Source organism: Notolepis coatsorum (assembly GCF_963971535.1).
Source record: "Notolepis coatsorum genome assembly, chromosome: 4".
NCBI classification, from domain to species: domain Eukaryota; kingdom Metazoa; phylum Chordata; class Actinopteri; order Aulopiformes; family Paralepididae; genus Notolepis; species Notolepis coatsorum.
In genome coordinates, this window is record NC_140168.1 from 175426039 (window position 1) to 175440494 (window position 14456).

Genomic DNA, 14456 nt, shown 5'->3' on the forward strand with positions numbered 1-14456 from the left:
GTAAGAGATAAGCAGTAAGTTGGTTGGATACAGCACGTTCAAGTGTTTTAGAAAGAAAGGAGAGAAGAGAGACAGGACGATAGTTGGCTATGACGGTGGGGTTCAGGGTTTTTTTTTTTATGAGGGGCGTGACTCTGGCTTGTTTTAGGGAGGTGGGGACCACCCCCGAGTTGAGTGAGGAGTTGATGGTTGCAGTTAGGAATGGGAGGATGTCCGGTGCTATGGTCTGGAGGAGTGGGGAGGGTAGCTGGTCCAGCTGGCATGTAGTCGGACGGTTCGACGTTACCAGTGTCAGGGTCTCGGCTTCTGTAATGGGGGAGAAAGATGACAGAGTGAAGGATGAGGTTCTCGATTCAGCGTTTGGAATGGGTGGGGGTTGGGAGAAGGCGCTGCGGATGTTCTCCACTTTTTCCTCAAAGAAGATCGCAAAGTCTTCGGCAGAAAAAGATGAGGGAGGAGGGGGTGGACGTCGAGCTGCAGGTGCTCCCAGGGTTGGGACGGCCAGTCCAATGGCTGCATGGGTGGGGGCGGGGCTGGGGCCCTGGTCTTCCCGCTCAGAAGACAGGCAGTACAGTCCTTGACCAGGGTCTCGATTTCCCTGTCGATGCCTGGCCACCACACCAAGTCACGACACCGCTGTTTGAGCCTGACTATGCCCAAGTGGCCCTCTTGCGCCATAGCAAGGACACGCGCCCGAAGGACACTCTTGACCACAGTACAGAGCCCACAAGCGACGCAGGAGTCGTTCCAGCATGGCAACTCGTCCCGGAGTCTGCTATAGGGAAGCAGCTCGTCAGGGGTCCTCGCCGGCCAACCCTGCCTGATGTAGGTTGAGAGCGCAGAGAGGACAGGGTCAGCAGACGAGGCGCCCTGGAGCTCCTGCAGCGACACTGTCTCTTGGAGGGGAGTGTGGAGGAGCTGGACCAGGTCATGCTCGGCATGGTCCCGATCGGGAGTCGAGGGCGGGCCATGGGGGGACTGGGGATTGCGCATGACAGTAGGTCAGCTACCACGTTGTCCCGGCCCGGCGTGAACTGCAAACCGAAGTTGAACTGCTGCAGGCGGTCAGCCCAGCGGTGGAGGCGGAGCGGTTTGTGGCCAGTGCCTGACGTGGCGAGAAGGGTAGTGAGAGCCTGGTGGTCCATCCTAAGCGTGACCCCCACTGAGTACCTCTGTTCTGTGGGGCTAAGGGCCCATGAAGCGAAAGCGACCGGCCTCTCCACTCCCCCGTGCAGCTGTGACAGTACCGCACCAACGGCTGTGGCGGAGGCATCACACGTGACGAGGGTGGTGCTGTCTAGGTCAAAAAACGCCAGGACTGGTGATGAGGTGAGCTGGGACTTGAGGAGGCGCACAGCATTCGAGCAGGCAGGCGTCCAGAGCCAGGGCTCGTCCTGCTTCAACAGCTTCCGCAGCGGTGCAGTTGTGTCGAAGTAGTCGATGATGTCGTCGTCCAGCATCTTCTGTAACTCGGTGGCGATGTTGTCACGGAGAGCCAGGGGCGAGTGGCGAAGGGGCTGGATGACCGGAGTAACTTTTTGGTCTAGCAGGGGCTGGTGAGCGAAGACCTGGAGGCAACCCACACCGTTGAACAGTGCAGGCCACTGTTGCTGCCAGGAGACAGCGGCGACGGTGTGGATCTCTGAGCCTGTGGTGTCCAGCAGAGAGAAACCGAGGCCACTGAAGAGGTCGAGACCGAGGAGGTTGGTCCCTCGGCGTGTGATGTTGAAATTGAAGGCAGGCAGTGTCTTTTCTCCGTACCTCACCGGCAGCTGGAGGGAGGAACACAACTCGACGGAGGAGTGCACTCTGTGGAGTGGCGAAATGTCCCTTTAGGAGCGCCACAACTGACGCATATGTGTCACTGTCTAAGGTGCAGAGTGTTTCACACACACGCTGTCCCTCCACGCCTAAACAGTGCAGTAGTAATGCACGTTTTCTCACTGCGGACATTTCCAAACCGGTAGCCAGGATATACGTCTCGAACGAGGAAATCCAACGCGCCCACGGGACGGGCGGCTCACCGGGCAGAGGTAGGAAGGGTGGAGGGGGTGGGATAGAAAATTCAGCCATCTCTCGTCGCCAATGTTATGTTGGAAGAATCAGACAACACGTAGTTTCAGCTTAACGATGTTTACTGAACTGAAGACACATGCATAGTCACGTACACCAGAACGTCAACGTCTACGTCACGTTCGGCCATATGCCGTAACGTGAAACTCAACAGAATAACCGGACACTGTCGCAATAGTTAGAACACTAGTTAAAGTGCTGGCACTCGCTAGAGTACCAGACGTATTACATAAGGTTTTAGCGCGACGTGGGCATTCCAGAATGGCGAGGATGCAAAGCATGTTAGACCATTGGACTCGTTGCAGAGTTTACATTACACATAGAAACTGCTCGTTGTCACACAGCCTTCAAACGCAGGGCGGAAGAGCTAGTTTGCTTCTAGAATTGAAGGTCTGCTCTGCTCTGTGTCTATTATGAAATGACAATTGCGCGTTGACACGCCCACTACGCGAAGCGTCTGTGCTCCTAAATAATCTTTTCCAGTTCGCACATATCTATTTTTAGGGGAAAATACGAGTGAAATAGTCGCACTGTCGAGCCCTGGCTGTGGTTACGTGACGTCATTGCTATTTTAGAGCTGCTCTACCGGTTACAAGGTATAGTCAAAATCCATACCGTAGCGCAAATTCATACAGTTTATACCGTATACCGTTTATACCGTCCACCCCTACTTTAGTTAGAATAATTGCCCCCTCATAATTTTTAACTGCCCCCCTCAGTCACTTCATCCTGGCACGGACACTTTTTGTCCCTTATTTGGTAGTGAGAAAGTTGGAAAATCCTAGTACTATTACAGCCTCTTGATCCCCGCTCCAAGAAGGGGTGTAGTAAAGAGGGGTGTAGTAAAGAGGGGTGTAGTAAAGAGGGGTGTAGTAAAGAGGGGTGCAGTAAAGAGGGGTGCAGCGGTCACGGGGAGCGAGCGTTGAGCATACCCTCTCCACAGAGCCATGAGGGTACCCTCTCCACAGAGCCATGAGGGTACCCTCTCCACAGAGCCATGAGCGTACCCTCTCCACAGAGCCATGAGCGTACCCTCTCCACAGAACCATGAGCGTACCCTCTCCACAGAGCCATGAGCGTACCCTCTCCACAGAACCATGAGCGTACCCTCTCCACAGAGCCATGAGCGTACCCTCTCCACAGAGCCATGAGCGTACCCTCTCCACAGAGCCATGAGCGTACCCTCTCCACAGAGCCATGAGCGTACCCTCTCCACAGAGCCATGAGCGTACCCTCTCCACAGAGCCAGGACGGCTCCACAGAGCCATGAGCGTACCCTCTCCACAGCCTGTAGCTGTTCCGCAACCGTTCCTACTTCCGGGGTAGGCCTGATTGGCCCCGACAGGCACGTGACCCGCCGCGGCCACGCCCCGCGGCAGCCCCAGGAGCAAGCGCGCTACTGCTGGAGTTCGCTTCGCCTTTCACATCGCTGCCGTTGGCGAAAGCAGACAAATGAATGACTAATTCGGTCAGAAATAACGTAACTAATAACGTTAGTAAGCACTGCTTATATGCTTATTATGTCTGCGGGGTACAGTAAACGTTTCTCCCGGTACATTCTGAAGAGCACACCGCTGTATTTTGGAGAAGGAGTTTGCGGCACCTTTCACTGTCATCAGTCATAATAATATCATCAGTCATCTCTAATAATATTAATCACTGTTCAATGTACTAATATACAATACGGCTCACTTTTCCCACTTCAATGACAGAGCCGCTGTTTAATAATATTGTCCGGCGGAGCTCCGTCGCGGCAGCATTATGTAGCAGTAATCCCCCATTCTTTACCATCAACAAACTAGCTCAATTGGTAACTCTGCTCGGCTGTGGATCCTATGGTCCTAAGTTCAATTCCCTTAAGTTTTATATATATTTTTTTTAACGTGCATAGCGTATTGTATATTGTATATTGTATGGTACAATTTACAGTAAGGTGTATGCGTTGCAGTGCAAATGCTTCTTACTGTTGCGCTCCAGAGACCGTTACTGTACCATACACGCTATGCAATGCACATAAAAAAAAAAAAAAAGGACCACAGGATCCACAGCCAAGCAGAGTTACCAATTGAGCTAGTTTGTCAATGGTAAAGAAGGGGGGATTACTGCTACATAATGCTGCCGCGACGGAGCTCCGCCGCGACAATATTATTAAACAGCGGCTCTGTCATTGAAGTGGGAAAAGTGAGCCGTATTGTATATTAGTACATTGAACAGTGATTAATATTATTAGAGATGACTGATGATATTATTATGACTGATGACAGTGAAAGGCGCCGCAAACTCCTTCTCCAACATACAGCGGTGTGCTCTTCAGAATGTACCGGGAGAAACGTTTACTGTACCCCGCAGACATAATAAGCATATAAGCAGTGCTTACTAACGTTATTAGTTACGTTATTTCTGACAGAATTAGTCATTCATTTGTCTGCTTTCGCCAACGGCAGCGATGTGAAAGGCGAAGCGAACTCCAGCAGTAGCGCGCTTGCTCCTGGAGCTGCCGCGGGGCGTGGCCGCGGCGGGTCACGTGCCTGTCGGGGCCAATCAGGCCTACCCCGGAAGTAGGAACGGTTGCGGAACAGCTACAGGCAGCCAGGACGGCTCCACAGAGCCATGAGCGTACCCTCTCCACAGAGCCAGGATGCGTCTATGCTTTTACCAAACGGTTCGTGTTTCCGCATTCCCGTTTTGCGCTCTGATTGGCCACTGACCTACACTAATACGCCCCCCTCGCTATGAGCGTAGGAATAATGCGTGGACACTTGAAATGGGTATCACAGTAGTACGCCCCTACTGCCTCCAGGAACAGCTGTTTCCGCGTGACTTATGTGCGCTAAAGTTAAAGTTTAAAGTGCTTAGAAATGCCGGTAAATGTCGGTTCATTCATGCTTTGAGGCACGCTTCCTGACAGGATTTTATAATATTGTATTTTATAATATTGTAGCTTGACAATTTTAAGAAACTACGCTTTCAGCTGAGAGTCAAGAAACGACGCTCTCAGCAGTCACTACGCTCTCAGCTGAGAGTCAAGAAACGACGCTCTCAGCAGTCACTACGCTCTCAGCTGAGAGTCAAGAAACAACGCTCTCAGCAGTCCCCTTATGCAGCATCACTTTTCACATAAAAACAAAAGTAGAACTGTAATGTGGACGCAAACATATTTACAATTAGCATTTTATAAAGTAGAACTGTAATGTTTACTTTCTCAGTCAGTGCTAAGTGCAGCATCCCTTTTCACATCAAAACAAAAGTAGAACTGGAATGTGGACTTTTGCATATTCGCCAAATGAATTAATTAATTTAAGTAAATTTTCAGCCCTGCTTATACTAAAATGTACCTCTGCTTTGAATAGCAGTGATCCTCCATCTTCCAGCACGAGGGTGGGTGGGACGTAGGACGTGTAAAAGCGCATGTCCTTCCTTAAAACGAAGGAAGGATTCAAGGATGAGTCATGTTGGCGTGTCATGTTGAGGACCAACACAGGATGATTCAAATTAATTCATTAAATGTGCTGCCCATGAAATTGGCATTCATAGTCCCATGAATACAGAGGTGCTTCACACTACTGACCGACGCAGCTGAGAGAGTGGCGTTTTGCGACTCAGCTGAGAGTGGCGTTTCTTAAAATTGTATATTATAAAATCCTGTCAATACAATATTATAAAATCCTGTCAGGAAGCGTGCCTCAAAGCATGAATGAACCGGCATTTACCGGCATTTCTAAGCACTTTAAACTTACCAGAACTTTAGCGCACATAAAGTCACGCGGAAACAGCTGTTCCTGGAGGCAGTGATACCCATTTCAAAGTGTCCACGCATTATTCTACGCTCATAGCGAGGGGGGCGTACTAGCGTAGGTCAGTGGCCAATCAGAGCGCAAAACGGGAACGCGGAAACACGAACCGTTTGGTAAAAGCATAGACGCAGCCAGGATGGCTCCACAGAGCCATGAGCGTACCCTCTCCACAGAGCCAGTGAGCGTACCCTCTCCACAGAGCCAGGATGGCTCCACAGAGCCATGAGCGTACCCTCTCCACAGAACCATGAGCGTACCCTCTCCACAGAGCCATGAGCGTACCCTCTCCACAGAGCCATGAGCGTACCCTCTCCACAGAGCCTTGAGCGTACCCTCTCCACAGAACCATGAGCGTACCCTCTCCACAGAGCCAGGATGGCTCCACAGTGCCATGGGCGTACCCTCTCCACAGAACCATGAGCGTACCCTCTCCACAGAGCCAGGACGGCTCCAGCAGCTCCATCATGTACTCCACATCCAGCAGGATGTGAGGGCTATTACACTCCACCATCACGTAGGACAGCGTGGGCAGGAAGTCTTCCCAACTCACTTCCTGTCCTGGGGAGGAAGACAACAGGAAGACGGCCATTAGCATCACCATTAGCCTACAACATGTTAACTGTATTAAACACAGCAGATCGTTAATCAAATATAAACCTTTTTCCAATGAATTTACATTTAGTCATTTAGCTGACGCTTTGATCCAAAGACACTTACAAGTTGTGTACAACAAGTCAGCAGGAAGGGTACAACTCTGGCAGCTAAGGGTAAGTAACTTTGTTCGTCAAACGAACTTGAGTGCTACAGTCTTGAGTGCATAGTAATAAAGACATATTCGCATAGTAGGTACTAGGTAGTAATATAGGCAGGGTAGATTCCTTGGTAGCAGGGTGCATACTAGTAAAATACCCCCCAATTCATTTCAATTCAATAATTTACGGTAATCATCATAATTATGAAATATTTAAATATATAATTTTACCTGTTTTATTTATTTAAGTGTATTTGGTTCAATGGTTGCTCAATGACTCTATGCAACACTAACCCATCCATTCTACATTCATTGCACACACATCCACATGCACACACTCACTTTAAACATTCACCTTTAACATTCACTTTAGACACGTTAAACACTTTAAAGCATTTCACTATAATGTACATGTACCCTATATGTGACAAACAAAACAAAGCCTGAACTCGGATGTGAACTCCCAGCACCATCATCATCAGCAGGGTCCTCACTCACTCACCATGGTCGGACCCTATGATGCCGTGGACACACTTGCACACCTGCAGCAGCAACAGGACCTTGTCGAGGGGCGAGTGTGTCCTCCTCATCAGGGCCAGTTTCTGTCTCACGCTCTCCACCTTGCGGCCGTCCGGGACGCCCGTCCGCACCCCCAGCCGCTCCATGGCCCCGTCGCCCTGGTAACGCAGCAGGCTCCGGCCGAGGCGCTGGGTGGAGCCGTCCCGCTGGTGTGAGATGACCAAGGCCTGGTCCAGAGGGGCCCTCAGAGGCCGAAGCACGCAGCTGAACATGGCCCTCTCCAGGGCCAGGTCTGGGGACGTGTGTGGAGGGGGAGAGGGGGACATAGGTACAGTTAGGACCAGTTAGGACCAGTTAGGACTAGTTAGGATTAGTTAGGAGCAGTGGGCACTGGGCAGCCATAGTCCGACCAGTTAGGACTAGTTAGGAGCAGTGGGCAGCCATAGTCCGACCAGTTAGGACTAGTTAGGAGCAGTGGGCAGCCATAGTCCGACCAGTTAGGACTAGTTAGGAGCAGTGGGCAGCCATAGTCTGACCAGTTAGGACTAGTTAGGAGCAGTGGGCAGCCATAGTCCAACCAGTTAGGACCAGCTAGGACTAGTTAGGAGCAGTGGGCAGCCATAGTCTGGCGCCCGGGGACCAACTCTAGCCACAACGTATGTACCTAGCATGCATGTCTTTATGGTGTGGGAGGAAACCCACACAAACACAAGGAGAATGTGCAAACTCCACACAGAAAGGCCTTCCAACCGGGGCTTAAACCCAGGACCTTCTTGCTGTGAGGCAACAGTGTTAACCACTGCTCTACTCTGTTGGATTCGCTACTGTATATGCACATTTATTAACAGGTGTCACTCATGCTAGAGAGAACGCTCACTGCTTCCTCTCCTGGGCTGAAAGTTGTACCTTGATCTGGTTTCTGAGTCCTGGGCTTGCCAGCTTGCCATCAAGCAAAGAAAAAAATTACTTGATTTGGACGGGCAGTATTTCTGAGTACTAATTCTACAGACTGCTGTTACTCCACACACACACACACACACACACACACACACACACACACACACACACACACACACACACACACACACACACACACACACACACACACACACACACACACACACACACACACCTACACACACACCTACACACACACACCTACACACACACACCTACACACACACACACACACACACACACACACACACACACACACACACACCTACACACACACACACACACACACACACACACACACACACACACACACACACACACACACACACACACACACACACACACACACACACACACACACACCCACACACACATGCACACACACCCCTAAACTCACTCCACACACTGCAACAACAACCTCAGCTGAAGAGTGGAGTCACGGCACTAATGCGTCAGCAGCACTACCAATCTGGCCAAGAGTTGGACCCTTCCTGATGACCTGTCGTACAGAACTTGTAAGTCGCTTTGGATAACAGCGTCAGCTAAATGACTAAATGTAAATGTAAATGTAAATCAAAAGCGTGACAAAGGGCAGTATTTCTGAGAAGGGAATTCAACAGACTTCACCAACACTGCTACATATCCAGGGAATCAATTCCACTTTCACGCGAGTTGATGCTGTTGAATCAATTCCACAGCTTTGGAGTCAACTCTTGTCTGGAATCGAAGAATCAATTATGTTTGGAATGGACTCCCAGGCCTAATTTTAAGAATGATCATCACATGTGAAGCCAGTAATAATCGAAATACATGCGTAATCATATTGTTTTGTTTTACTTCCTAAAATAATTACTATTTCCATGTATCGCACATATTAACTAGTCCTCTCTCTCTCTCTCTCTCTCTCTCTCTCTCTCTCTCTCTCTCTCTTTCTCTCTCTCTCTCTCTCTCTCTCTCTCTCTCTCTCTCTCTCTCTCTCTCTCTCTTTCTCTCTCCTCCATCTCACCCCTCAGGGCTTCCCTCCAGTCCTCCACTCCTCCATCTAGCTCTCATCTCTCTCTCTCTCTCTGCATCCAGCATCCATCTCTATTCCTCCCCCTCATTCTCTCTCCCCCTCATTCTCTCTCCCCCTCCCTCTCTCCCAGCATCTATCTCTATCCCTCTCTCTCGTTCCCTCTCTCTCCCAGCATCCATATCTATCCCTCCCTCTCTCTCTCTCCCCCTCCCTCTCTCGCAGCATCCCTCTCTCTCCTCCTCCCCCTCTATTGAATCGTGCTGCTCTTCAAGAGCGCGTGGGACTGTGATATCTGTTTATGATAAAGGAGGGGGAGAAAAAAAATGCTAATGTGTCCCACAGACGCAACAGAAGATAAATCAGAGCACAGGAAACTCTCCCCTCTCTCCCCTGCACTGCTGAGGCGACCCCTCTCTCCCCTCTCTCCCCTGCACTGCTGAGGCCGACCCCTCTCTCCCCTCTCTCCCCTGCACTGCTGAGGCCGACCCCTCTCTCCCCTAAAGCCTCTGCACTGCTGAGGCGACCCCTCTCTCCCCTGCACTGCTGAGGCCGACCCCTCTCTCCCCTCTCTCCCCTGCACTGCTGAGGCAGAGCAGTTTGACCCGTCATAACGCATCTGGAACGTATCAAAACAGCAACTTGACCCGTCGTCACACGTCTCTCTGGAGAAAAGCCCCAGCTGAATACTGAGCACATGCATCCTCGGCAGAGTGAGTGTGATGGATGAGTGAACAGCAGTGAATACTGAGCACATGCTTCCTCGGCAGAGTGAGTGTGATGGATGAGTGAACAGCAGTGAATACTGAGCACATGCTTCCTCGGCAGAGTGAGTGTGATGGATGAGTGAACAGCAGTGAATACTGAGCACATGTTTCCTCGGCAGAGTGAGTGTGATGGATGAGTGAACAGCAGTGAATACTGAGCACATGCTTCCTCTGCAGAGTGAGTGTGATGGATGTGTGAACAGTAGTGAACAGTAGTCAGTGTTTCCCCTAGGATTTCTTTCAGGGGGGGTGGTAGGCCCCCCGAAACTACTAGTGTTGTCGCGGGGCGTGCATGTCACGGAAACGTGGTGTCATACGTGACAGTGTTGTCATAGTCACGCGCAGTAAAGCGGTTGTTAGTATCGGTGCATTAACTGCATTTCTCTACACTGAGCTGAAATGAAACGATTGCACATACATTTACTAATATTAACAATATTTATTTACAACACATAAATGAACTTATTTACAATTATACAGTAGTGACAAGTAACACACATATGAACTATTTACAATACAGGGAGGCACATACAACACTCATAACTATTTATAACCAGTGTCAGAGCGAGCGCACTCAAGTTGTTCGGAAATTAACATTTTGTTTGGTTTGGTAAACATTGCACTTAGTCTATCAGTGTACTGTATGTGTGTAGGGGCACTGGCAGGTACAATACGAATGTTCTTCTTCCTGTTCCTTTCGGCCATGGAATTTAGTGGAGTGTAGCAACCTGAATATGTCTGGCTATTATTCAGGGTGGCTAACGTAATCTTTTGCATTCCCTGTGTTCACAAGGACGTTGTAACCAGTTGACCGCTCTTGATCATCCCTCCTGGACATGGACAATTAACGTGCGGTTCTCTTTGATCACCCCTCCCTGACATTGACTATTAACTGGCTGCTCTTTGATTCTCTTCCTTCAAAACATTGGCGTTTCATAGCGAGACAGTACTACAGGTGCCGGCAGGCGGCGGTGGTGGTCGCTGGGCAGGAAGGACATCAGACGAGGAAGAAGGATGTCAATGCCAAGTGCACCAGAGAAGGACTTCCTCTTGAACGTTCTACACAGAGGAGAGAGGCCGTCTATCCGAGGAGCACCAGAGGAGCGAGCGTGCGAGGAATAGACTCAGCTACAAAATGGGTTATTCCAGAAATACATGCAGTAGTTGAGCGTTTGATTAATGCGCCAGATAAAGGAATAGACTCAGCTATGTGGTAACATTGACTGTATTTCATAATCCATATGTCTATAATTAGAGAAACTAAAAATATGCAATACTAGCGTGACAGAAACTGTTTGAGTCCACATGAAACCCCCGCTGGTGTTGAAAACTGTATTTAGACAGCCATTCTCAACCCCCACTCAAGCAAATGTGGTCAACCACTAGAAACAAAAGGAACTGGAAAGTCACAGCCACAGAAGGAACAGTCAAACTCCCCACTCTAACAGATGTAATCAGTGGAGAACAAAGACTAAAGGTCACACCTTAATGTTAGCAGATTTCAGCAGAGACCAGCCTAGACTGGCGAACAGGAAGAATGTGCTTACAGAATGATAAAACAAGATCATAGTAATCTATCTGAGGTATTAGAGCAAAGAATATTTGAATATCATTTAGAAACATCAAACTGGTTATTTAAGTAATAATGCTACTTCACTCTTGCTGAAAACCATATATAGAAAATAAATCTCAATTACAAAGGTTTAGTCTGGTAAAATACACGTATCAAGTTATTCTTTATCACTGTTTGATATCAAAATGTAAGCCAAGAGTAAAACTGTGATAATATTAGAAGTGTATAAATTCATATACACAGGAGATACATCTTGTAAATGTTTATTGGGACATGCCTCTGTGAAGAAAAGGCAACAGCAAAGAAGGGGGGGCAGCCAGCCCCCACACAGGAAAACAGGAGGGGGGGGGGCAGCCAGCCCCCCCACACAGGAGATCATCTGACCGGGACCGCCTCCCAGAAGACAAATCCAATGGGTTGGTACGTTCATTACAAGGGGTTTACAGTGCAGAGTTTGCTGTCTGGATGGAGGAACGAGGGATGAATGGAAAGTTGGTCGTGTAGCCACGAGTGGGGCCCAGGGTGAATATATTCTTTTCATGCAGGGATGGTGGAGTGGTGATTAGTTAGTTAGACTGTCCAAAGATGAAGGGGGCGTGCTTGTTGTCCAGTAAATATGCAGTCATGAGCTTTAATGAATGTGTGATTATTCAGAGACAGGAGGCCGCTTTCGGCCCGCTTGCTTGGGGTTTAGGGCAGTGAACACGGGCAGCGTGTTTAAATGCCAAGCCTATATGTTAGCGGGGGATAGAACTTTTTTATTTTTGTTGTTGTTGTTTAAAAGTGGCGGCCCGACGATTAGTTATTAGTCATATTTAGGGACAGGCTAGGGCTGATGTTAGGAGGCGCTGAGGATATATGGTGTGACAGGGTGTCACGGTTAGGAGGTTGCGTCGGATTGAGCAGACCTAAGATAGGGGACAGTACGGCAAATTTGTATGGTTGACTGGTGAACGTAATAGCTGAAGGTGATCCAAGCACATAATGTAGGGACAGATAATTACTTGAGAGGGGAGTAAGTGAGGCGTGGAGCGGTAGAATGTGGATAAGAGGGGACTCTGGGGAAAGAATTGGGCTATTTCGATTCGTTTAGTTCTAGTGCTAGATATGCAGGAATTTGGACCGAGAGGCCAACTAGGACGGCGAGATGATTAGCTTGAAGAATGTTGTCAGGGTCTGTAAGTTTTGGATAGTCACAAAAAGGCAAAAAGACTGGGACTGTGAGGTACTATCAGTAATGGTAAATGCAGAGTAGTCAAAATCTTAGAGAAAAGATTAGGGTTAGGTAAAAAGTATGATGAGTGTGTGAAAGTGGGATACAATACCCTGCTAGTGGGTCTCAATTTTATTATTAAATATATGACTGGGCTTGCCGCTATGAGACTGTGTATGCCGCGGTAGTTTAGGAGAAATATGGGGTTTTGGCTTGTGAACACCAGAGGATGTTCGGAGAATAAATTTGGGATACTGGTTTGTTCTATAACTCCAGGGCGGACGACGGTCGGTCATGGGGAAGGATGGTCAATATGCATTTAGGAAGTCGGCTTGCACAGGGTCTTGTATGTTATAAGTGTTGCGCCATGTGTAATCGACGCCTCGTACGGGGGGTTGGTTTGTTTGTATAAATGTATTTGTATAAATGTATGTGATCATAGCAAGTTTGGCCGGTTTGTTATGTTGTTAAACGTGGATCAGAACGGTATACGAGTCTGTGGCGAATCATATTGGAAGTTGGGGCTAGCTAGGATTAGCTGTGGGGGGTAGCCACGGTAATCTATGGACGTTACGGCGGCGATGTTAAAGATTTGACGGAAGGTGGTCTGAGGTATGGGTGTCGAGAAGCGAGTCGAGTGGTACGCTGATGTAATTGTGGCCGTATTAATGTTTATATTTAATGCGGTAATAATTGTGTACGGTGTTGTTGTGGAAACGGGTGTCGCCGGTTGATGACGTGGTTGTGTTGAGAGGAGTGTTTGAACATCCTGGCACTGTGGGGCCAGGCGGAGAAAGGGTAGGAGCAGTGGTTTATGATTCATTTTGGACTGTGGTACGGCACTTGTTATCATAGGATGTTTTAATTTCTTTTAATAGAGTTTGTTGTTTGAACATGTGTAAGTTGGTTAGAGTTAGATTAGTACTGAGCGGACTGAATGAAAGTGCGGATTTCGGACGCGTGTGGAACATCACATAACGCGCGGATCTGGGAGAGTGTTGAACCATCACATCAGGCTGGCTAGGCTATTAGCTTGCATGCGGCTGTTTTGTGAAATTGCGGGCAGCATGTATGTGTGGCGGAGTTTTGGAAATAACGGTTAGGAAGTGTTAGAGTGTGCGGTAGATGTCGTTGCATTGTATTAGGACGAAACGGAGTGTTTTGTGATGATAGTTGTACTTTGTCGCGATACACATCGTTTGCTCTGTGTGCACCGTTTGCTCTACTGCGCATGCGCATTGGTACAATGTGTGGAGCGCGGATGCTGTTTTCCCTCATTCGCTCAAAGGGAAAAGGGTGAGTTTATATTTTTGCTTTGTGTTATATATGTATTCTGAAAGTGGGTCCGTTTGTGTTTATGTTTACTACAGGTTGTATTTTTGTGTAAACAAGGGGGGAGATGTAACATGTATGATGATTAGATTATGGGAGATAGTCAGGGGGAGGAATTCAATAAGGGTTTAGGCTGCAGACGAATGCAGTGAGTCTATTAAGGTGAAATGATTTAATAAATACATGAGCCTGTATCTAGTTAAGACTCACGACTTAGCTACTCTGGGTAAATGTATCATTAATAATAGGAACATATATATACACATTGGACCTGTAAACTAGGCAATATTATTTTACACAAGTGTATATTCTTGACCAAGGGGGGTTTGAGAGAAGCTACAGGCTGAGTTAGGAAAGCGCTCTATACTGAAAAAGACCTATTGCTTGCATTATGCTTAATTAATACATCTGCATTAGAATTATATGTCACATATGTAAAGAGTTAACATTCCCAGAAAATCCTGT

At 48.4% G+C, this 14456-nt stretch overlaps 1 protein-coding gene across 1 annotated transcript in view; it reads right to left on the minus strand.

Moving 5' to 3' along the window:
• The window catches only part of rin1b (Ras and Rab interactor 1b), a gene marked incomplete at its 3' end in the record, with an annotated part of 194846 nt that overhangs the window by 55434 nt on the left and 124956 nt on the right, over positions 1-14456 (minus strand). The window contains 2 exon segments of the mRNA XM_084312163.1: positions 6294-6425; positions 7121-7429. Coding sequence (XP_084168289.1) covers positions 6294-6425; positions 7121-7429 — 441 coding nt within the window.